The sequence below is a fragment of the Corvus cornix genome, chromosome 8, assembly GCF_000738735.6.
Source record: "Corvus cornix cornix isolate S_Up_H32 chromosome 8, ASM73873v5, whole genome shotgun sequence".
NCBI classification, from domain to species: Eukaryota; Metazoa; Chordata; class Aves; order Passeriformes; family Corvidae; genus Corvus; species Corvus cornix.
In genome coordinates this window covers 730,733-755,627 of record NC_046338.1, presented here as the reverse complement: position 1 = coordinate 755,627, position 24,895 = coordinate 730,733, and the positions used below count along the sequence as shown (strand labels likewise).

At 52.5% G+C, this 24,895-nt stretch overlaps 1 protein-coding gene across 1 annotated transcript; it reads right to left on the bottom strand.

Annotated features, from left to right (window-relative positions):
- Positions 1-10,141: 10,141 nt before the first annotated feature.
- LOC120410405 lies at positions 10,142-12,702 on the bottom strand. Its single transcript, XM_039556470.1, has 2 exons — positions 12,142-12,702; positions 10,142-12,046 (listed from the first exon to the last, which is right to left on the bottom strand). Exons 1-2 carry the CDS (start codon positions 12,626-12,628, stop codon positions 11,553-11,555), a joined length of 981 nt encoding a protein of 326 aa, XP_039412404.1. The 5' UTR covers positions 12,629-12,702; the 3' UTR covers positions 10,142-11,552.
- Positions 12,703-24,895: the final 12,193 nt, after the last annotated feature.

Below are 24,895 nucleotides of genomic sequence, written 5' to 3'. Positions count from 1 at the left end.
GGGAACAGAGCACAGGGCTGAGGAAACGCCCTGGCACCATCAGCACGGAATTATCATTCCAGGGCCACGCTCATGCATTGTCATACAGCCACCAAGGCCTCCTGAGAAGGCTCCACTGTTCAAGGCTCCTCTTCTGTCTTGAGATATTCGGGCTACATTGTTATTCTTAAATAATTTCTTTTATAATGTGGAGAGTAGGTTGAAATTGAAGACAATCTTACGCCATTTCCCCCCCCTTCTGTTTAGTTCTAACTATTCAAGGCCATTCCCAAATATTTCATTAATTAATTTAGTCTCAAGAGTTGCTATTTTTCAGCATCCAAATCCAATTGTTCAGTGGGTTTCAGTAAATCATCCCTGAAAGCTTTTTTTCCTACTTAGATACTGGTTTTGCACAGCATCAATCATTCTGCTCGTTGACAGGAAAAAATGTTTTCTAAATCTGGCCTGCTTTATTGTTCTCCCTTACATAAACAAAATGATTTATGAAGTAAGAGAAGGCAAGGGGGAACAGTTGGGTGATCTTTTTTAGCACTATTTCTCCTTCATCTGGAGTTCTAGGCAGTTTTTTCTCCTGGGCTCACACTGCTGCTGGAGAAGAATTTCCACTTTCTGCTGACCTCTGCGCTGGTGCTTTTGCACCGTGCTCTGAGATCGGGAAAATCTTTGTGGGTGCTCCAGGAGGTGTTCATGGGGTTTAACTGGGGCAGTTTTGGGCCCCTCAGGATGAGACCCCGAGGGGCTGGAGTGTGTCCAGGGCAGGGAAGGGAGCTGGGAAGGGGCTGGAGCCCCAGGAGAATTCCTGAGGGAGCTGGGAAAGGGGCTCAGGCTGGAGCAAAGGAGGCTCCGGGGGGACCTTGTGGCTCTGCACAAGTCCCTGACAGGAGGGGGCAGCCGGGGGGGTCGGGCTCTGCTGGCAGGGAACAGGGACAGGAGGAGAGGGAACGGCCTCAGGCTGGTTCAGGGTGGATATTGGGGAAATTCCTTCTGGAAAGGCTGTCCAGCCCTGGCACAGCTGCCCAGGGCAGGGGTGAGTGCCCATCCCTGGGGGGTTTAAAAGCCCTGTGGATGTGGCACCTGGGGACATGGAGCAGTGGTGGCCTTGGCAGTGCTGGGGATGTTGGGCTCGATGATCCTGGAGAGCTTTTCCAACCCAAACCATCCTGTGGTTCCATGTTGTTCCAGTCCTGGATTTAATGGATTGCTGGGTGTCCCTGTGCTGTCAGGGCGCTGCTGGGCAGATGTGTCACTGTCCTGTGATGCCCCTCACACCCGTCCTGTGTCCATGGCCAGGACCAGCCCTGAGCCCGAGGCAGCCCCGGGGTTACAGCAGCTCCTGGCACTGCATTTCCATCCTGCTTTTCTCCTGGAGAATCCTCACCCAGGAGGCACCAGCAGAGCCCTGACACCTCGCAGTGCCCAGAGCACAGGGAGCCCCTGCCCAGCTGTGTCCTCACCCAGCTCTGCTTTACAGCAAAGGCTGGGGAAGAAAATGCTGAGACTTAACTTACCAGCCCTTGGTAGATTTTTCTGGGGCAGACAATAGCAGGGAAGGATCATTTATCATAAGTACGTTCCTCTAATATTCGGAGAAACAGGTTTTCTGCTCTGTGTTATCTGTTATTGCTCCTTTTATGTCCTTGTTCCTTACTATGAGTTTCTGTTCAGGAGAAAAAAATAAGTCTGTTTCAGAGTGACTGGAGTCCTACATGCAGCTCTTGTGTGATATGTTCAATATTTTATGATTCCTTTCTTCTTAAGTATTTCTAAGAAGCAGAGCGTCGCCGGCTGCCGAGGAGAAATCGGATTTGTTATTATTGAACAATCCTTAGAAAAGGAGATGGAACCATAGAGGTGTGGGGGAAGCTTAAAGGTTGAACTCTTCCATCTCCAAAGGAACACAGAAGGCAGCTGGAAATAAGAGCTGTGGCTTCTGACCTTTCTGTCATCCCAGTTTTGAAACAGAATCCGGGATTAGAAGCCAGAGGTGAATTTTGGTTCAAAGGCTGTCACTGCCTGATGTTTGTGCCTGTCCCTGGCAGCAGCAGGGTAAAGGATCTCCCTCCAAGGGGAGCAGCCGTGGGGAGAGGCTGGACCCCTGTCCTAGTCTGCCCTGGGCAGAATCCCAGGGTCATGGAATCATCTGGGTTGGAAAAGCCCTCCAGGATCACCGAGCCCAGCCTGTGCCTGATCCCCCCCTTGTCCCCAGCCCAGAGCCCTGAGTGCCACCTCCAGCCCTTCCTGGGACACCTCCAGGGATGGGCACTCCAAACCTCCCTGGGCAGCCCCTGCCAAGGCCTGACCACCCTTTCCATGCAGAAATTCCTGCTGCTGTCCACCCTGAGCCTCCCCAGCCCAGCCTGAGGCCGTTCCCTCTCCTCCTGTCCCTGTTCCCTGCCAGCAGAGCCCGACCCCCCCGGCTGCCCCCTCCTGTCAGGGACTTGTGCAGAGCCACAAGGTCCCCCCTGAGCCTCCTTTGCTCCAGGCTGAGCCCCTTCCCAGCTCCCTCAGCCTCTCCTGGGGCTCCAGCCCCTTCCCAGCTCCGTTCCCTGCTCTGGACACACTCCAGCCCCTCAGGGTCTCTCATCCTGAGGGGCCCAGAGCTGCCCCAGAGCAGAGGACGTGGTTGGAAGAGTGAGGGGAGGGCTCCCATTCACTTGGAACCCTTTGGCATCTGGAACCTCGGGAAAACAATCATTGATGGGAATTCCCGGCCTGGCGGCTGAAACAAAATGAGATGCAGGATATCAAAAACAGCGGGAATTTTATTAGGGCTGAACAGGGACAATAATGAGGGGCAGAAAGTGCCAGTGAGCAACTGGGCACTTGAGATAAATGTCACAGGGCCAGCCTGGGAATTAATTTGCTGTCTAGATTGTCCTGACACGTCACATTCCGGATGAAATGTGCCTTCTGTGGCATTTTTGAGCTCCAGCCCGAGCCTGGGAATCCTCGGAGCCTGCTCTGGCTCTGTCTAAGATTTTTGACTTGAAGCTGCATTTGTTTGGCTTTAAGCACTACACCCCAGGTCCCTGCAATTTGCATTTCAAACTTGGCAGGAGGAGAAGAATAAAAATACAGAGAGCAAATTTTGCTGTTATCTCTGGATTTCTGTGGGTTTATCGCTTCCACTCCGAACCCAGCACGTCTCAGCAAGACTGGCTTGGACAGATAAAAATAGGAATTTCAGATTGCCGAAGCAAAATGTATTGATAAAAGAAGGAAGGGAAAAATAATGGGGGGAAGAGACCCTTCCCATGCTCTGAAAGGATGCTCCAGGTGAGGGACCAGGTGGAAAATGGGAATCTTTAACTGTGGGAGGTGTTTCCTGGGGAGAGTCAGTGCAATCAGAAATCTGTATTTTTATTTGGCTGATGCTTGGACAATTTCTGGAGTGGAAAACTTAATCCTCTGCAGGAGGGAGAAAGAACAAAATTCCATTTTCTTCCCCTCTTGAGGCTCTCAAAGCTGTTTTCAAACAATGCACTTTTATTTGGATCACAGAACCTTCACCTTTCTGGGCCAAACGTGCTCCCTTCCCATTCCTGGGAATGCAGCTGCATTCCATGCTGGAAGCTGGCTGTCGCTGCTGAGGGAATGCCCAGTGTGGGAACACCAGAGGCAGGAACAGGCTGGAAACTCCCCGATCTGATGGAAGCAAGGGAGAAACCTCTGCCTGACCCCGAGCCTGTGCTGGGGGTGACTCCTGCAGCTGCTTCCCAGGTATTACCCTCAACATCCACAGGGGAGAAGGGGGTTGGGAACTGTTTGCTGGGGTTTCTTTTCCCCAGCTGAGGCCAATCACACAAACTGGAAGGTCCAGGGATGCAATGACAGAGGTGCACGGACAAGGCTGGGCACGGCGCTGGTGGGGTTGGGGAGCTCAGGACACAGCCCCAGTCAGGCTGCTGGAATTCCTGGGCAGTGTCTGATGATCCTGCTAGCAAATGCTGGTGGATATTTTGGGTTATGTGCTCCCAGCTGGTGAAGTTTTGCGTTCTGAAGAGTCCAGGCTGGGTGTTTGCAGGAGTTGCATTTTCTGTGCTTTGTCAGGGTGCTTCAATCGGCTTCTGCTCGTGAGGCACACCGTGGCAGTGCCCTGAGAGTGGGAACAAATGGGATTTACCGGGAAAACCGAGGGGGAAAGGACCTGAGGGTCTAAAGAGGAAACACAAACCATGGCCAAATCCAGCAGAGCTGTGTCACTGCAGTCTGTGACTGCCCCGGTGATAAATGCAGGGCTGAGGAAGCAACTGCAGGAGACATCCCTGTGGCTGTGCAGGTGTCAGGACGTGCAGTGGGATCTCCACAGGTGAGTGCAGGGACATTCCCAGGGCAGGCATTTCCCTGCACGGCCCCGTAAGCCGAGCGGGTTTGGCTGCAGGAGACACAGCTCGGTGCAGCAGGGGGAACTGTTCACCTGCACATGGCACAGCTGGGAAAGGCCCACTGCCAGGGGCTCCGGGATGCTGCTCATCCACAGCCTGCCTGGGCAGCAGGGGCGTAATCCAGCCCCAAATTCGGGAAAACAGCCTGGATCCTACACAGATGACAGCAAGTGGGGAGAGGCAGAGGACCTGCCTGCACCCAGAAATTAATGAACGTGTTTTGAGAGTTCCTTCTGTCAGGACTCCAGGAGTGTTTGGGCAACGCTCCCAGCACAGGGTGGGGTTGTTGGGGTGTCTGTGCGGGGCCAGGAGCTGGGGCAGTGATCCTGTGGGATTGTTGGGGTGTCTGTGCGGGGCCAGGAGCTGGGGCAGTGATCCTGTGGGATTGTTGGGGTGTCTGTGCGGGGCCAGGAGCTGGGGCAGTGATCCTGTGGGTCACTCCAACTCAGCATAGTCAGTGGTGATTACAGGAATGGCAGAATCATTCCCACTCGGTGCTCCTGTGGATGAACTGCCTTTCTATCATTCCCCAGAGATCCTTCCTGTATTCATGGTTGTAATCAGTGAGATTCCAGTGCCATAAATAACTCTGTGTGCACAATGTGTGACTTTGTTTTATGGATCCCCATCAATGGATTAAATTAGATTTTCCTGGATATAACATTTACTGGGGAGGAGCTCACTCATAGAGAAAGAGCTGCCTGGGTGACCTTGGGCTTGAACTTTGGGGTTTTGGCAAAAAAAGGGAGTTCAGGGAGGGTAGGAGATGATTCGAGTCAACATGAGGATGCATTTCCTTCTTCCATATCTTCACAGAGGAGTGGAATGGTTTGGGTTGGAAGCTCCTCTCATTCCAGCCCCTGCCATGGGCATCCCTCAGGACTCTCCCCTGCAGGATGGAACTCTCCACGTCCCTCCAGAGTTTTATTCCCATCTTGTGTTCTGGGGAGTGTTGTAAATGTACAAAACAAAAATCCCTTTCTTTGCAAAATAGCCCCAGAAGCCTTTTTTGCAGTGAGTCAAACCTTCCATCATCATCTCTGTCCTGCAGACATTCTCTGGGAGCTCCCCTTGCTCAGGACATGTCCTGCTCCTGGGCGGGAAGGGGAAGAGAAAGGGGAAGGGAAAAGAACTTGTTGTTGTTGTTGTTGTTGTTGTTGTTGTTTTGTTGCTGTTGTTGTTGTGGAAGGGGCTCAGGGCTGCAGCTTTGCCCTCTGGAACTTCCCCCGAGGGTTTCTGTCCATAAGCCCCAAGAGAACCAGAGAGGGGAATTCCCTTTCCAGAGGTGCTCTCGGGCTCCAGAGGGAGCCAGGAACCGTCAGGAAGTTCCACCCTGCAGCTGAGGAGCTTTGAGGCTCCACGGCCCCACAAAGCAGCATTTTTGTCGTGTTGGTGCAGTTCTAGGCTCCCCCAGCACTACAGATGCCACTGGTTTTTCCTTTTCCTAAGGAAAGAAGCAGCAAATAAAGACAAAGGGGTTTTTTTGTGTTGTTTTGGTCCCTTTTTTTAAAGTGTAGAAAACAATCTCTGTTCAGAACCTTGGAAAAAATGTTCCTTTCTGCCAACAAAGGGAGGATGGGAGAGCGTGAGGCATCAGCAGTAGTTTCTTTTTGGGAAGAAAGGACAGGAAAGCAGTGTAGCAGCAAGATTTGTGCTTATTAAAGACAGCACCAGGGCTCGAGGCAACATTTATTAGACACAGTCACAAAAGCCTGGTGTGGGATTTACCACTGCCTATCACTGGGAAAAATAACAACTAATGAAGGCTGCATTTGTTCAAGCAAGTCAAATATGCCATTAAAATTCCTGTTGGCATTTGCAGGTAGGAAAAGCAAGGAAATGCGTTTTCCAGAGGGGTTGTTTGTTAGGAACAAAGAGGAGCTGGGCCCTGGTGGCCCATCCAGGAGGAGCTGGTGTTGGGGTGTGAAGGATCCGCCTCTGCCAGCCCTGCTGGGCAGGGATCGCTGCAGGGTCAGTGCTCTGCGTGTTCCAGGCAGCAGGGATGGAATCCAGGGTTGTTCAGGCTGGAAAAGCCCCCTGAGACCACAGAGTCCAACCGTTCCCCAGCACTGCCAAGGCAACCAGGGCTGGACAGCCTTTCCAGGAGGAATATTCCCAATATCCACCCTGAGCCTCCCCAGCCCAGCCTGAGGCCGTTCCCTCTCCTCCTGTCCCTGTTCCCTGCCAGCAGAGCCCGACCCCCCCGGCTGCCCCCTCCTGTCAGGGACTTGTGCAGAGCCACAAGGCCCCCCCTGAGCCTCCTTTGCTGCAGCCTGAGCCCCTTTCCCAGCTCCCTCAGCCTCTCCTGGGGCTCCAGCCCCTTCCCAGCTCCCTTCCCTGCCCTGGAAGGGAAGAGCTGCTGGTGCCAGGCCAGGTGCTCACTGGAATTGCCAAATGCAAGAAGCAGAAATGCCTAAAAGTAACTTGCAGCAAAATTCTGTTCTATTTATAATATGATTTATATATATATATATATATATATATATATGTTTATAATATTTATATCTCATGCCCATTTAACTCCCTCCATACCAAGCTACTCAAACCCCATTTTCGTTATCCCCACTGAGACCCTCAGAGCACCCAGCCCCAGCTGTCTCTTTGTGAAATCCATTTGCAAAGACTTTGGTGAGAGGAATTGAACAATGAATTCAACTCTTAGTCAGTTTAATCCTAAGTAAGTATTTAAGTCTAAGTAAGGATAATTATTAGAGAGGACCCTCTGGTAAAGGTGATGATTAAAGTGTTCTTGGGCACTTTGCACTCCTCCAGAATTTAATGTGCAAGTTGCCCTTTCCTCGGGGTGCATGGACTTGGAGGTGAAGATCCTGCGGGGGAACAGATGGTTAACTGTGTGTGGGACACAAAAATGAATAAACAAATAAATAATCACAAGGAGTTCTTTAATCTCTTTTTAAGGCAGCATTCTTTGCTCTCCATATATTAATTAAAGCATGACCCGTCTGCTGAGCTTATCTGTACAAAGTCAGAACTGTTCATATTCTTCGTTTTTTGTGCTCCTTTTTATTGGCTTTGCAGCCCAGGCACCGCAGCACTGCTGAACCAATTAAGTGGCCGGAGTACAAGGTTTATTACACATGCTCAGAAATTAAATTCTTCAACACCCGGTAATGAGGCACCTTAAAATGCAAGAGAGTGGGCAGGTGCAATCCATCAAAATAAATCCAGCCTGATACTCTCTTTAAGGGTTTATTGGAGCTATAAAGCCGGAGTAGAGCAGCACTGATCAGAATAGAAACCCTCTGATTAAAATTCCCTTGGTTTCCCCTTGTGGGGTGGAGGAGGCTCCGTTGGACAGGGGAAGGGAATTCAGGCTGCACTCTGGGAAAACCAAAGGGAATTGCAGGAGGGCATCATCCCACTGGAGTCTGGAGCACAGGGCTGGTGCTCCTCCCTGGAATGGGCAGCCTGGTGTCCATGGGAAGAGTTAAATACACACATAAATCCCACATAATTCCCACAACTGCAAAGATGGGGTGTTTCAGAGAAATGTTGTTGCTGGTGTTGCCTGAGACCGTAAATGTTTGGGTTTCCACTCATGAACCTGAAGACAGAAAGCACCGACTCCCTGGGAATGCTGCGGTGCCGTGCCTGGGAGTGATCCAGGCTCGGGGCTCCAGGGAATTCCTGAGGCTGAGCAGGAAGCTCACAGAGCCCCCAGATTGCAGCTGGGGCTGTGTGCCCAGGCTGGTTTGTCCCAGGGAAGCCGTGCTGCTGCAGACTGTCCCTCTGGGACTGATGGTCCCAGGACGGGCCTGGGGCCTGCCGAGCACCGGCGTGGCCACGGGGGTTGGCAGATTTTTGGGGTCAACAGATTTTTGGGGTTACAGCTCTGAGGTGCCATCAGCAGCTCAGCCCTTCAGGGGTTCCTCCCCTGCCTGGCATGTGTCCCTGCCCTCAGTTTGTTTAATTCTCTCCTCAAGCTCATCTCTCCCTTTGGAAGTGGCCGCTCGCAGTGGGGCTGGAATCGGCTCTTGCTCCTCCAGTGGGAATTCCGTGCAGGTCAGCAGAGGCGGGGGGTCCCGAAACTGAGGGTGCTGCCAGCCGTGGGCTGCGGTACCTGAGCTCACAGACACCCCTGAGCTTTGGGCACAAACCAGAGCTTTGGTACAGCCAAGATTCCTTCTGGCAGATGAAGGAAATGACAAGGAAACACCCTCTGCCCCCCACCCCATCCCCGGTCCATGTCTCCCCAGCTTTGGATAAATCCCTGTGAGCCGGCGGGAGAGGTTTGGAGCCGTGCTGCTGCCAGGAGCAGGAGCCCCGCGCCGCCCGGCAGAGCCCAGCGCTGCAGGGATCTGGGGAGCGCTGCCTGGCACAAGGAACGCTGAGATGCTCAGGGAGGGCCATCGGAGGGGCAGCTGCTCGGGGAGGGGGGACAGAAGCGGGAGCTGCAGCCCGTTCCTGGGAGTGTTTATCCCCAGTTCCCTCTCAACTAGCACCTCATCAAGGCAGGCTCGTTTGGGATGCAGCTGCTCCGCATCCCCTGGGGTGTCCGAGATGTTCCCCGTCCTGCCCCAGCTCCCGCTCCAGCAGCGCGGGCACCGGGATATTCCTCATCCCCGCTCCCGCTCCAGCAGCGCGGGCACCGGGATATTCCTCATCCCGGCTCCCGCTCCAGCAGCGCGGGCACCGGGATATTCCTCATCCCCGCTCCCGGCCGCCCCCGGGGGCCCCTCCGCAGCTCCCACCCCAGGCAGCCGCGGTTCAGCGTCAGGTGAAGCGGTCGGGGAGCGTGCAAATGTTTCCGCGGTGTTTTCAGACCCTTCGGAGATGGAAGTGGCTTTAGGAGCCCCGTTATTCCATTGTGATTCTCCTGCCACAGAAACATTCCGAGCGGGAGCATTGTCTTGGCGGGGTTGCCGTGGAAACGCGGCCGATGTGGTTGATGCTTGGAAAAGGTGTCTCTGTGCCGGTGATTGCCGTGCGGTGTTTGGGGGACAGGCAGACGCTTCATCAGCTCTGTTTCCTTTGGAAAGCGGCTCCTTCCTCCCGGGAGCTGCCTCTCCCCCCTGGATGCCTCCCCCGCCGCCCAGAGCTGCCTTGCAGGGATTTATGCATAACCCGGACACCTCAGGGCAGCTGCTTCTCCTCTGAGCTCTTACTGGCCAGGTTTGTTTGTCCAGCAAAACTGCTGGGCTCGGGAGGATCCCAGAATCCCAGACTGGTTTGGGTTGGAAAGGACCTTAAATCCCACCCGGTGCCACCCCTGCCATGGGCAGGGACACCTTCCACTGTCCCGGGCTGCTCCAAGCCCCAATGTCCAGCCTGGCCTTGGACACTGCCAGGGATCCAGGGGCAGCCCCAGCTGCTCTGGGAATTCCATCCCAGCCCTTCCCCACCCTCCCAGGGAACAATTCCTTCCCAATCTCCCATCCATCCCTGCCCTCTGGCAGTGGGGATTCTCTCCCTTTAGTCCTAAGGCTGGAATGCTGCTGTCCCCAGGGATGTCACAACTCAGCCCCTGCAGGGTTCCCCTCACAGAGTCCTCGAGGACTCTCGCAAAGCTCTGCCTGAGCTGAAGAATTGTTCCTTTCTTACCAATAAACGGCAACGTGCAGGAAAATCCATCCAGGAATTCATTGTAGGAGCTGCAACACAAGAGGGACCTTCACTCAGGGCAGCTGGTAATTCACTGCGGAAAATGCGGTCATTCTTCTTTCTTTTTCCCTGAATAAAGTCAATTACTGTGAAATAAATGCACTTTCCCCCTTATAAAGAAAAGGTAAGAGTTAGGAACAATACAGCCAAAATGTTTTATTTGGGCAATACAAATACAATCAAATCAAAAATATCACAGATTTTCATACATTAGTAAGAAGTTACTGTACACTTGAACAGTTGCCATTTTTTACAGCTAAACAAAGCTTTACCTTTATTAAAATGTATTTTCCTCTCACATAAAATATACACTTTGCACTGACGTATTTTACATGGGACACCTCTCTGGGGAAGAACAGCTCACGAACAACGCACGACAGGGCCACCTTCTCTACCCCACACAGAGCACATCGAAGCGAGACACAGGGCTGCTCCTACCGGGCTGCGGGAACACGGCTGCATCCTAAACTGCCGGGCACGGAACGGCGGGAATGCCGCACGGCTCCTGCTTCCAGAGGGGGCTCGGGCAGGGTCTGGCGGCTCTGCCTGGGCTCCGCTGCAAGGAAACGCCCTCCCGGGATGGTCCTGATGCCAGGGCAGGGCGTTCGGGGGTATAACACCGCGGTGGGTCATTCCATACCGGCTCCATCTCCAGCAGCCAGTGGAATTCTGGATCCAGGGGAGTCGGTGGAAGTCTTGCCACGGACCCCAGTGGAACAGGCGGAACCCTGCAGTGGTGCTGTATCCCCGACTATCAGCACAAATCCAAGGAGGGGTGTGGGAACAACTCCGGATCCGACTCTGGATCACCGGGAGATTCCGCGGGAGCTGCCCGGCTCGTTCCGGATCGTTTTGGGATTGAATTTGGAGAACAGATGCAGCAATAAATGCACTCATCCCTACAGGCTGGAGGGAAACCTGGAATGAACTCAGGACTCTGTCAGCCTCGGGTTAAACGAATTAAAGAAACAGAGGAAAAGGAAATGTCACCGTGGTTTAATCCTGGGAGAAGTTCTGCTCTTAACCTAAGGAAAAACTTCTGGAAAAGTGATTTTCCTCCCTGCCCATTGCACAGCAGTGAGGGGACAGGGAAGTCAGCGAGTGGCTTTGGAAAAATCTCCATTAAAGAGGATTTTTGTGGAATTGCAAGGAGGGAGATCTGTGGGATATGGACACAGACACTGTGTCCTGCAGCACTGGCCTTGTAATGGTCTGCCTCGGCTTGAGACCCCCCAAAAAGGCACCAGCCACTTCCTGAGGGTTTGGAGGGGTCGGGCGAGCACTCGGATCTGGGAATGTCAGCCCAAGCCTGGGATCTCAAGGTGCCTCTCAGACCCCAACTCCTCTTTCTGGTCCTGTCCTGCTGCCAGGTTGGCTTTCCACAGAAACACCCTCCCTGCCTCAGGCACCCCTGCCTGCCGGGATTCCTGCAGGGACCTGGGAATAGGGGCTTGTTCCTCTTCCAAAAACTCCTGCCATCCTCAGGAATAAGGCATCCGTTGAGTTTAGTTACTGTAAACCACTTTTGAAAAACGAAAATCCTCACTGTGTCCAGGCATCCCAAGGGGATTTATTTAGAAATGAATAAAAAAGAGTAAAATAGATATTTATATATATATCATTATCCTTTGCTAATCCTAACACAATGTACAGTCTGCAACCTGATTCGGGAATAAAATACAATCCTGGACAGGAACAGAGGGGATGGAGGGAAAAGGGACTCAACATCTCCATTGTTTGTGCATTTACTGGGTTAAATGGCTTTGTCCTCTCTGGGGCTCGGGGTCCCTCAGGGAGAGGCAGCTCAGGGGTTCTGCACCCCCAGGCTCCCCCCATGGAGCCAGATCCTCCCTGGGAGTGAGGATCAAATCCTGACTGGGAACAAGGATAAATCCTCCCTGGGAGCGAGGATGAAATCCTGACTGGGAACAAGGATAAATCCTCCCTGGGAGCGAGGATCAAATCCTGACTGGGAACAAGGATCAAATCCTCCCTGGGAGCGAGGATCAAATCCTGACTGGGAACAAGGGTAAATCCTCCCTGGGAGCGAGGATCAAATCCTGACTGGGAACAAGGATCAAATCCTCCCTGGGAGCGAGGATCAAATCCTGACTGGGAACAAGGGTAAATCCTCCCTGGGAACGAGCCCCACGCGCTGGATTGTCGGGCTGAGAGAGGGATGGCCACACATGGAATGTGCAACCGGCCTTGGCTTGGGTGGATGAGGAATTCCCGGCCCTGGCTGCCTCTGGAGCCGAGGTGGGAGCTGGCCGTGCTCCATCAGCCCTGCCAGGAGCTGTGGGAATGTTTCTGCACGGCTGCAGCTGACTGATGAAGTTTAAGTGGAATTTGATGCAGCTGGAGTGGCCCCAGCCATGGGAATAGATTTCTGCAGCAGGGCAGGGGTGACCAGGGCACTGCCAGGGATTTGATTTCCTTGGATTCGCTTGGCCTGTGCTGCTGTCAGCTGTAAACAAGCCAGGAAACAAACACAGGATCTGATCTTTCCAGACAGACACTGGACGTTGATCTGGAAGAGGGATTTTGGCAGGGATGGGCAATGGGCATTGCCTGGAATGTGATGAAATTATGGCTCTGGAATTGTGAGAATTGCACATTTTACAGAAACACTTCCAGGCTGGTTGTCCAGAGCAGCTGTGGCTGCTCCATCCCTGGAAGTGTCCAAGGCCAGGCTGGACAGGGCTTGGAGCAGCCTGGGACAGTGGAAGGTGTAGGAGAGAGGAACAGGATGGGCTTTAAGGTCCCTCCCAACCCGAACCATTCCAACCCAAAGCATTCCATGATTTTATGATTATTCTTGGATTTATGATGAATTCAGGCAAGAATTCACCTGTGAGGGAGCTGCACGTGCTCCCACAGGAGTGGGAGCTGGTTTTGCTTTTAACTGGTGCAGTTGGTTTGTCTGGGATAAGCCCAGCAGTGTTCATGGCTCTCGTTACCCCCTCGGCTCGGTGCTCACAGACCTGCAGCTCATTAAGGGTCTGCTCTCGTGGCTGAGTTTTCTTCAGCCCCATCATTAATAAAATCAGAATAAATTTATTTAACTAAGGTGAGGTTTGGGAAATCCCATAAAAATGACTTTTTTACAGTTAAGGTGCGTGTGTGGGACATTCTTTAGAGAGAAGGGCATATCTGGAGTTTTTTGTCTTGGAACTGAGCATTCCACGTGTCCTTGCTTTCCTTGGATCACTGGTGTGGCTCTCGCTCTGCAAGGCCAACTTTGGAAACATTCTGGAGTTGTTTAGGATTACCTGGCCTTTTCCACTGTCCCCTGGACCCCAGTCAAACCCCTCCATTTGTGGGCTGATTTTTATTGTTCCCCATATTTAATTCAATGGCTCTGCCTCACTTTCTGTAGGAAATAAGAAGGGAAGGCCAATATTTCCCGTGAATGAAAATGGAAATTCATAAGTCAACACCCTGGGCCAGCCCTCCCTCTCTGTTACACAAACCCAGCAGGGTTTGCTTTGTTTAAACCACCGAGGTTTGCACCTCTCTGATTTTGTATTTATTTCAATAAGAGCATTTGAGGATTGTGGGTGGTTGGCTCTTGCAGCACACATGTCAAACCTGGCAGGTTTGCTTTTCGAGAGAACAGTTTTAGACTGGATTCACCTCAATCATTTATTCTGCAAGAAAAAGAGCACCGGGCTGCTGCCACAGGGCTTTTTTAGCATTTAAGGGATTGAAATGAATGGGAAATACCGGTTTTCATTCATCAGCCTTATGTAAAATGGGTGCTGGTTTAGATTTTCCAAGGCAATGTGATGGAATGGTTGGAATTGCTGATTTTGGAGGCCCTTTCCAACCTTAGTGATTCCATGATTCTTTGTGATTCGGTGAGTCACAGGAAAACCCAAGGGGTCAGGCTCCAGCTACCCCACAGTGAGTTCTCCCCGTGTGTTCTTTTCTTTTACTTTAAGCTGATTTTTAGCAAACAAACCCCGTTTAAATTGCCGTTTAAATTACTCAGACTCTTCCAGTGGGAATCTCCCAGGCTGCGCTGCATTCCCTGGGAAGTGGAAATTCCCTGTCAGCCGGCCGGGTTCTGGAACCACAGCCTGGGAGCTCCAGGGAATTCTGGCCTTTGCCTGCAGGGGTCACAGGGGACAGAGGGGACCCTGGAGCCTGCCCAGGGAAGGAGTGGGAATGCTGGGTTGGCCGGGGAGGGCACCGCATCTCAAAGCATGCCGTCAAAACCCAGCTGCATCCCAGGGCATCCCAGTGTATCCCAGCCATCCCCTCCTCCCTCAGTGCTGCTGTCATTCCCCACCAGCACTAATTCCCAGCGTGGATTAGATTCCCGTGGGAGAAGGGCTGTGGTGTTTGCTCCAGCAGCAGCCCTGGCACGGGAGCTCTGTGTTCCCGGGCAGGGAGGAGCCCAGAATCCCTTCGTGCCCCTTAATGCTTCCCTGACCTCGTTTGCCTTTAAGGAGCTTTGCCTCGGGAGCTGCAATTCCAGGGAGTGATTCCTGCGGGCAGGAGGAGCTGGGCTGGGTGACTCCTGCTGGGTGAGCCCTGCCCAGTGATGCAGTCCTGGGGTCAGAGCTGGGACCGTCAGGACAAGACCCTGCGGGGCTGGAGCGTGTCCAGAGCAGGGAACGGAGCTGGGAAAGGGGCTGGAGCCCCAGGAGAATTCCTGAGGGAGCTGGGAAGGGGCTCAGGCTGGAGCAAAGGAGGCTCAGGAGGGACCTTGTGGCTCTGCACAAGTCCCTGACAGGAGGGGGCAGCCGGGGGGGTCGGGCTCTGCTGGCAGGGAACAGGGACAGGAGGAGAGGGAACGGCCTCAGGCTGGGCTGGGGAGGCTCAGAGTGGACATCAGCAGGAATTTCTGCATGGAAAGGGTGGTCAGGCCTTGACAGGGGATGCTCAGGGAGGTTTGGAGTGCCCATCCCTGGAGGTGTCCAAGGAAGGGCTGGAGGTGGCACTCAGAGCTCTGGGCTGGGGACAAGGAGGGGATCAGGCACAGACTGGGCTCGGTGATCCTGGAGGGCTTTTCCAGCCTCAGTGATCCTCGGATTCTGTTTGGACCACACAAATGTGCTGGAGATTCTCAAAACGCTGGATTTTTTTGGTAAAAAAAAAAAATGAGGAAGCGCTATTTTGCAGCCCCTGCTGGATGGTGGTTTAGGAGTTTTTGTGGGTCTCTCTGGGACCGAAGGAGCCCAATTCCCCTCCCTGATCCTCGGCAGCACCACTGGAGCTTCGGTGCCGGATCCTTATGAGCGTTTACCGCAGGGGCGGTGCAGGGAGGGCAGTGCTTGTGGCTGGAGGGGGCCGGGCCGATGCCGGGACACAGCCCCCGGGCGCTGCTGCCGGGCAATGCTCGGCCACAGCCCGGCTCTGGGCCACAGCCCGGCTCTGGGCCACAGCCCCGAGCGCTGCTGCCGGGCAATGCTCGGCCACAGCCCGGCTCTGGGCCACAGCCCGGCTCTGGGCCACAGCCCGGCTCTGGGACACAGCCCCGGGCGCTGCTGCCGGGCAATGCTCGGCCACAGCCCGGCTCTGGGGCCGGGGGAGCGCGGCTGCCGCCGCGCAGGAAAAACGAAATCAAATCCCTGGGAAAGCTCTTCTCCCCCTGCCACAACGACCAATGCTGTTAACGGGATTTCTAATGGATGTTTTATTCTCTTCCCTCGAAGTCTGCAGCTAATAAAAGTCCCACTTTGTCACAGTTTATGTGTTTACTTGAGGGAATGAAAGGGAGCCGTGGTGCCGGCGGCTCCGAGGCGCCGAGCTGGGAGCCTGGCCCAAACGCACTGAGGGGAACGGGCAGAAAGGCCCAGGAGGGGTCAAATACTGAGGCAAGGGAAGCTAATTCCAGAGCAAGGGAAGCAATTCCAGAGCAAGGGAAGCAATTCCAGAGCAAGGGAAGCATTCAGGGCCACCCCCAGCGCCACGGCCCCGCTGAGCCCCGGGCAGGGACAGGACACAGCTCCCGGGGCCGACCTGTGCTGCTGTGGCTCTGAATTCCACCCTGGGACAGCCGGGGCTGGCTCCAGCAGGTTGGGATTTCCCTCATTTCCCTCATTTCCCTCATTTCCCTGGCCAGGAGGGGTTGGAGAGGCTTTTATGGAGCGTGGAGTGCTCTGCAAGCAAAGGCAAGGCCAGGCTGGAGGGCCTTGGAGCAGGGGTGGCACTGGGTGGGCTTTAGGGTCCCCCAAACCCAACCCAGCCTGGGATTCTAAAATGAAGAGGGAGCACCTTTGGAATATTGAATTGTCTGGGCATTGGCCACGTGACCTGTGGAATTCCAGCAGCACCTTGGAAAGGATGTTCGGCAGAGACAGTGGTTAATTTTATTTTATTTTATTTTACTTTATTTTATTTTATTTTATTTTATTTTATTTTATTTTATTTTATTTTATTTTATTTTATTCCTCTGAGCCAGGCTCTGCTGTTGGCCACTGTCACCTCCCTGGAGAGCTGCTGGAGCTCCAGCTTGCCCAGGCTCCCCTCGCTGTGCCAGGCAGGGATCAGCCCAGACAGAGAAGGGGGAATGGCTCTTTATTCCCTCAGCTGTGCCAGTGGTGCCCATTTTCCCTGGCAGAATAGCCTGATTTGTGGTTTTTCCCTCTGGAGGTGCCTCCCCTGGCACTGCAATGGTTCCCCAGGAATGCCTTTGCCTCATTTCTCCCTTTCCAAGTCCTGCCCTGGAGAGGTGGAGCTGCTCCTGGAGCAGCCTCCTCCCCATCCCCTGTGCCGGGCCAGCAGCTCTGCCCCCACTCATTGCTTTCTCTGGTTAGATAAAGATTTTAAACCAAATCTCTCCTTTAAATCATGTCCCTCACTCAGCAGCCAGGGAGCTGTGAAGTGTCTGGGGGGGCTTAGAGCAAGTTATTAACACGGTGAGATTATTGTGTTTATTCCAATTTCACTGTTCACAGCTCAGCACAAAGCCAGCACCACTTCATAATTCCTAATAAATCACCTTAAAACCACACTTTCATTACTTGTCTGCAAGTATTTTTGTTTTTCTAGGCTATTTTTAGCTTTAATCTCTGCTGCACCATTCAGGTGTTATTGTTGTGTCTGCTGCTTAGTGCCAAGCTGGGCGTTCAGGGCTTATTTATTCCTTGAAATTGTCTTATGAGATGATAATGCCCTAAGCCTTGTGCTCTGGCTCGCCCAGGAGAAGAGATCCTGTGGAATGAAAGCAGATGGCTCCGAACCGAGGTGTGACCCACGGCACTGCTGTACCTGCTCTGAAAAATCCGCCCTGCATTAGCAGAGTAATTAAAGCACCAGCAAGATGCACCAGGACCTGAGGGGTTTGTGCTCAGGGCTCAGTGTGAGGTTGTGTCCCTCAGCTCCCCGATGTAAAACAGGAGGGAAGAATCCAAAGTCTGCCAGGGCAGAGGGATAATCAATAGTTCCAGGCTCTCACAGACATGCTGTGTTTAAATTGTGGGGCACTGCAGCATCCCAGCCCTGCTTCCAGCTGAAGGGGAGGATTTAGATGGGATATTGGGAAGGAATTGTTCCCTGTTCTGGGCCCTGCCTGCCCAGAGCAGCTGGGGCTGCCCCTGGATCCCTGGCAGTGCCCAAGGCCAGGCTGGACATTGGGGCTGGGAGCAGCCTGGGGCAGTGGGAGGTGTCCCTGCCCATGGCAGGGGTGGGATGAGCTTTGAGGTCCCTCCCAGCACAACCCATTCCAGGATTCCATGCGTTTTTATGGAAGCCACAAGACATCTGATGAGCACAGGTGCATTGAGAAGGCCCAGGAGCGGTAACTAAAGCAGCCCCATGTCCCCCAGGACAGCTGGAGCAGTGGCCCCACGGTGACAGAGGCGCTCCCAGTCCCAGGTGTCCCTGAGCTGATTCCCTTCAAGCCCAGAACTTGGCAGTGTCACACCCCAGGGCTTCTGGGGCTGCTCATTCATTGCTTCGTGCCACCATTGACAAAGCTGACTGTTTCCTTTCCCCTTTCCACATCAATTCAGTGACTTTTATGTGTACCTAGGAAAGGTGTGTTTACTTTAAGGAGGCAAATTGTGAATGCCGAATTCCAGCCTGTACCATTGAATCTGCTATTCTGCTTCTGCCCATTGCTGCAGAGCAATATTCTGCTTTGGGAAGGTATTTAAACCTCTTCACAGTGATTTATATATTTTTATTTATTTCTCTTTACTCCAGTCTCTATTAGGTTTCCACAGATAGAAGAGATTTTAGGGATCACCCTTATCTCTGGGCTGAGCAGGGGCAGTACATCTTGCTGGGGAGCCCAGGAGCTGGCTGCTCCAAGGGTATTGCTAATTATGGACCATTAATTACGCAGTTTTAAGCCTTACCCACAGACTATCAGGTGGCTACCTGTGACAGCACCCAGGGACTCTGGGTGTGCTCAGCCTGTTCTGTTCATCCCTGCCCTTATCTGCTGCTCTCAAATTCTCCAGGAGAGGTGAGAATTTGTCACAGCATCGATTTAAAGCAACTCTCCTTTTACAAAACGTGTGTGGGATGGAGGATTAGAATAATAGACTCTAATTCTTATATAATGCTTTAATTTCCTGGGAAGTGCATTATAGGCAGGGCTGCTCCAGAACTGCTTTAGAGATCCAAATCCAAACCACTTCTTTCCTCTCTTAGTCGCTGCTTTCTTACTGCTTCTCACATCACTTTAATACACAACCACTTCCTGAGCCCAGACGTCCTCATTTAAATTGTTACATTATCTCTGGGGTGTTGTTTCTGTCTGTTGGGGTATTTTTTCTATCTCTTGGGGCATTTTTTAGCTGTTTCCCCGTGACTGCACTGGACCCCCAGGCCAGCCCCCGTGCTGGGTGGATCTCTCTCCCAGCCCTTTCAGAGCAGATGTGACCAGCGTTAGCTGTGAACAGTCTGATGGTGCTGGAAGCAGCCTGGTCCAGCTGGATGAGCTCTGCAGGACACTAATGGGCAATTGCTCCTTGGAAGTCCTTATGAATAATGGAGGGAAAGCTGCTTGTGGAGGTGTTCAAACCCCTTCTCCATTTGGGATGATTTTTCCTCCTCCCTAGGAGTTCTGGGAGTCTTTCCTAGGACACTGGAGGTTAAAGGAACCACAAACAGCATCTCCCCACCACTCTGAGCTTGGTGAGCAGCTCCAGGGAGCCGTGGCCCTTTGGGGCTGTTCACTGCAGGAGGGACAGGACAGTCGGGATGCTCTGGTGGAATTCCAGCTCAGAGAAGGCAGAGGGCTGGCAAGGCTTCCTCGGGAAGCCACAGAAACTACACAGGGCCCAAGAAGCCTGAATCTTTCAGCATCTGCTGCAGCCCCCTGGAAGGTCACTGGGATGGTCACATTTTATTGGGCAGCTCCTCTCTGCCTCAGCGTGAGAGATTTCTAAAGTTAATTATGAAATCTTTGCCATTAAATATTCAGGAACACTTATTTTGAGTACCTCAGGTTTAATTTAGGTTCCTTGAAATTTTAATATCTGACTTTAATATTTAATGCTGCCCTGAGATGGGTATAGGAATTTAAAGACTATGATTTGAATGAAAGGAATCCTGGATTTTTTAATGGAAAAGGCTGAGATGGAGAGTTGGGGAAAGGACCTGCCTTGAAAAGATCCAACTCTTTCTTCTTTCACCCTGCACATGTGTATTTTATGTGTAGGGGCACTGTAGGGCTCACTCTGCTCTAATTAAGGCTTCTCATTTATTAAAGTATCTTCAACATGTTTGCAGCACAGTACCAAAAATGAGAAGTATTATGATCCTTTTTAAGGTAATTTTTTTCTTCTGGGAGGAGGATTAGCTGCCCAATTAACACACACCATTAATCTGTGAGCTGCATTCGAAGTGAAACGGGTAACGCAGGATCTGTGGAATTATTTAAGAATCTACATTAGAGTCAAAATGCACAAAAACACTTGGAAAAGTCTCATGAGCTGCTGGGGTTTAGGGTTTGAAAGCTACAGGCAAGGCTGGAGCTGGATGAGCCCGGGGATGAAAAGGGTTCTTGGTAAGGACTTCCATCGTCAGGCACTGGCACAGCTGCCCAGGGCAGGGGTCAGTGCCCATCCCTGTGGGATTTAACAGCCACGTGGAGGTGGCACTTGGGGACATGGGGCAGTGGTGGCCTTGGCAGTGCTGGGGGATGGTTGGATTTGAGAGTCTCAGAGGGCTTTTCCAGCCTAAACAATTCCATGACTCCATGTGATGTATCTTACTCATTGCAAAGGAGGAGACACCAGGTGCTAGCTCTGATGGCAGTGGTGGTGTTTAAATCATGCAGCTGGGGCTCAAGATCCCTTCCAGGGAAGTATTTGATTCCATTCCATTCCTTTTCCTGAGAATGCCCATCCTGCAGAACCATCCTGCTGTTCGCCAGGGGCTGTGGAGCAGCAGGATGTTCCGGCACAGGCAGGCTTGAGGTGGGATAAGGGCGAATGTGGCTTTTAAAGCACAGAAAATGTGATTTTATAATGGAACTGGAGGCAAACTCTGTTCTCACTCTTGTGGCAACTTTGCTAAAGCCATCTTGGATCGGGATTTGTCCCTGTGGGAAGATGCAGCTCAGAAAAGGGAAGGTGGGGAGTAGGAGCAATTCAGGACTTGAAGAAGTGACAAAGAAGGGAAGAGTGCCGAGGCCTGCTGATGGAAATTCATTAGCTCCGGGCTGAATAAGGAGCTGTGAATCTCTTTGAATGTAAGAGTGCTGCCAGCTTGCAAAGGAGCAGATGTGCTCACAAGATGGATAGTTGCAAATAGTCAAAATACTGTTTTTTGGGGGGTTTTTTTTGCTTTAGTGATTATCTTTTTTCATCTAAAATAAATCCAGATTGTGCATAGGCTGGAAAACAAAATAACAATATTTGGAGAGTGGGAGTGTTTATTTAACAGGTGGCTTATTTAGCAAATGGTTTGCTCCTACAAAAATAATATTCCTGCAGGATCCTGCAGCAGTGATTGGGAACATCTGAGAGCAGGAAGGCATTTTGGGGGGTGATTGCTCCGTGTGGGCTGGGGTGGGCTGGTTTAATTAAGAACATCTGCAGGAGCACTTTGCTGAGTGCATTTGCATCTCTAATTGACTGGGAGGTGGGTGCCGGGCCCTGGAGAGTCACCCCTTCTCTGGGAACGGGGGACACCCAGGGATGGGTCCGCAGGGACACACCAGGATGGGTCTGCAGGGACACCGGGATGCTCCCTACAGCAGGGCACTATTCCTGCTGCTCCCAGGAATTTATGCCATAGAGGGAAGGAGCAGGAAGATGCCCTGGTGGAGAAGGGGAAGGGCAGGAGCTGAGCTGGATGAGCAGCCCCAGCCCTTGCCAGCATTTTCCCTAAGGCTGGTTGTTGGTGCAAGTCGCTCTCTGCCCCTCAGTCACCAACTCCAGCCTTGGAGTTCACACAAAGTTTTGAGGGATTTGTGGAGTTGGAGGGCGCTGGGTTTGCAGGACTCTGGTGTCCTGGACCTGCCCAGGTCCCAGCGAGAGCACAGCCAGGCCCTGCCACAGACCAAAGCTGTATTTATGTATTAGATATTCTCCACGCTGGCTGTGAGCGCTGCACTGGAACCTGGGCTGAGAGTTGTTTAATAGCAATATTTTGGGTGGTCAGGGGATAATTGCACATGGATCTGGCTCCCTCCAAGGTCTGGCTTTGTTTTCAGCTGGTGTCTCTCGACATTTAGCAAATATAAAGGACTCCATGGTGTGGGTTTTTTTCCCCTAAAGGATCTTTATTCTTATTAACCCTTCCAAAGGCACTGTCCATCATCACTGGATGATCCTTAAGGTCCCTTCCAGCCCAAACCACTCCACAATTCCATAATAAAGCTACTGGTACTGAGCAGTACCTGCATTGGTGGGCTTTGTTTTGGTTTTGCTATTCTGCCTCAGCCTGTGGAAAGAATTTTTTTCTGAACTATTTGTAATGTGTTGGAATATTAAAGCACTTGTCAGAGCTCCCAGGCTTTTCCAGAAGCGTTAGCATTAAATAAAGGTAAAGTGCCTTTGATGACAGAAGTAATGAACACAATAAAGTGATTCTCAAATTAGAGCAGCCCTAATTCGTGGCATTCATTTGAGGTCCCCACCCCAGTATTTACCCTGCTGATCTGCCATTTACAGCAGCGATGCCATGATTTTGGGTGGGAGAGGATTAGAAATTGGGGAAGGTTTGGAATGGGGGAAAGGCTGGGTTGTTTTTTGCCTGGACTGGCCAAACCAACCCTTCTGGAGGAGAGCCTTGCGAAAGGGGCCGAGATGCCAAACGGGAGAGGAAGAGCCTGACAGCAATCCTGGCAGCTTCCCCCACACGGCAAAAGAATTCCTTTACACCAGCATCAGCTGGATGAGGCAGCAAAGAAAGGAGCTGTGATTCCAGATCACAGTTCTCAGAAAAATGAGCACGTTTGGAACGCTCGGAGCAAGGTCCCATGTTCTCCATCGGGATCTCAGCTGAGAACAAAGCCATGACCTGCAGTGAAACCCTGTTCCCTCTGTCCTCTGGGGAACCCTCCCGCTCCTCTCTGGGGAGGCTGTCCCGGTGGCTGTGGTGCTGGGGCCGAGGGGAGCAGCTCCTGCTGCCAGAGCAGACCTGCCCAGAGCCCTGCACGTGCTGGATCCCATCTCAGAAGCATTTCAGTGAAAAATTCTCTCCTCCCCCCTTGTGCTCATTAACCTTTACTGGAGTGCTAATTCCGTATTCAAACAGAAGGTCAAAGCCCTCAGCTGCTTTTTTTCTGAGGAATTAAGTGTCTGATCCGCAATCTTGTGGGGAGAAATGCCACGCCAGGAGCGCTTCTCGGAGCCTCTTGACTGCGCTGCCGCCGCCACGCTTCCCGAGGAGCGGAGCCGGAGCGGCTGTGCCGGGAGAGGAGCCACCAGGGGTGATTAACTCCAGGAAATTAATTCCTTAAATGCACTCTCTCACAGCGTGGCCTTTGCAAAAAGGTGCTTAAGGCGTTGAAACAGAGAGCGAGGCACTCAGCAAGGCTCCCGGGACAGAATGAGCAGATGGGGAAGGCTCAGGTGTCTCTTCCACTCTGTGTGACATCAGCCATTCCCAACCCGACATCAGCCATTCCCAACCCGACATCAGCCATTCCCAGCCCGACATCAGCCATTCCCAACCCGACATCAGCCATTCCCATCCCGACATCAGCCACTCCAAACCAGACATCAGCCATTCCCAACCTGACATCAGCCATTCCCAACCCGACATCAGCCATTCCCAGCCTGACATCAGCCATTCCCATCCCGACATCAGCCACTCCAAACCAGACATCAGCCATTCCCAGCCCGACATCAGCCATTCCCAACCCAACATCAGCCATTCCCAACCTGACATCAGCCATTCCCAACCTGACATCAGCCATTCCCATCCCGACATCAGCCATTCCCAGCCCGACATCAGCCATTCCCAACCTGACATCAGCCATTCCCATCCCGACATCAGCCATTCCCAGCCCGACATCAGCCATTCCCAACCCGACATCAGCCACTCCAAACCAGACATCAGCCATTCCCAACCCATCAGCCACTCCAAACCCGACATCAGCCACTCCAAAGCCCACTCCCGAGGGAGGCAGGATGGATATGTCCAGCCTGGGGAGGGAAGTTGGGCTGAGCCAAAAGAACATCATGGAGCTTTTGGGTTTGTTTAGGTTGAACTCGTAGCTGGAGAAGAAGGTGGGAGCTCAGCCCTCCGTGCACAAGGAGTGACCCTGTTGTTCTTTGTCTGATGCCTTTTTTAGGGTCCAGGGAATGGGGTGGGAGCTCAGCCTGGGCTGCAGCCTCCTCCTGCTCCCTGCCTGCCCCTTCTCCAGGGCTGGGGAGAGACGGAGACCAAGAGATGGGGATCAAGAAATGAAAACCAAGAGATGGGAACTGAGAGAAGAGGACCAAGAGAAAGGGGCCAAGAGATGGAGACCAAGAGATGGGGAGAAGAGACAGGGACCAAGAGATGGGGACCAAGCCACAGAGTCCAAGGCCTCAGGAGCAGCACACAGCAAAGTGTCCTGTCCCATCACACCCTTTGTCCTTCTGCCACTCATAACACAAAGTACTGGGGAGAATACATGCACCTGTCCTGCTAAAAGTCATTTCTAAATGAGTCACAGGGATTTAGGATCCGTAATTTTTGGCCAACAGACGTTAAATCCTCTTTATGCAGGAAACAGTGGCAAGTGAGAGCCACTGCTCCCCTGGCCCAGCCTCCCAGGCTCTGTTTTTAAACGCTTTTGGGGAGGGATTTACAGTAATTTACTCCAAAGTTAATTTTTTTTCCCTTATGGTAAAAAATGTAAAAAGGTCAAGGATAATGAAAAAGCAGTGAATTTGAAACCCTGTGGAAGAACAAGTCAGCGCTTTTAGCAGTTCACTTAAACGGGAGAGGAAAAGCAGCTCCTTTACGGCTGGAAAGCTTTCCCAGCCTAATGAACCGTGCTGCCTCCTGCAGCTCCGGGTCCCTGCAAGGACCGCGCTCATCAGGCTGCTCTGGAGTAGCCCCAGCCCCGCAGCTCCTGCCCGGCCCCACCTGAAGGGACACGACACGGATGTTGGGCACCTCTCAAAGGCTGCCCCTCACAGCCAGGATTGCTCACCCTCAGAAGAGGAGAGGCTGTTTTGTATTTTAAAAAGCTACAAAACAGAGGGAGGGGGGCCTGGCCCTGCCATCCCATCCTCAGCCACCCACTGGAAAACGAGGCTGCTGCTGCTCCATCTTGGCTTGGAGGGTTATTCTCACTTGGGGTGCACATTTAAGTGGCTGTCGTGGGGGTTAATGGGACGAGTGTGCTTCTGACTCTAATGGGGCTGGGAAGGGGACAAGCTCATGTTACTGCACAGAAATCACAGCGTGTCATGTGCCAGCTGTGTTGGGTTTGGGATGAGAAACCCTGAAGAGAGGGACGGATGTGCATTAGGAGA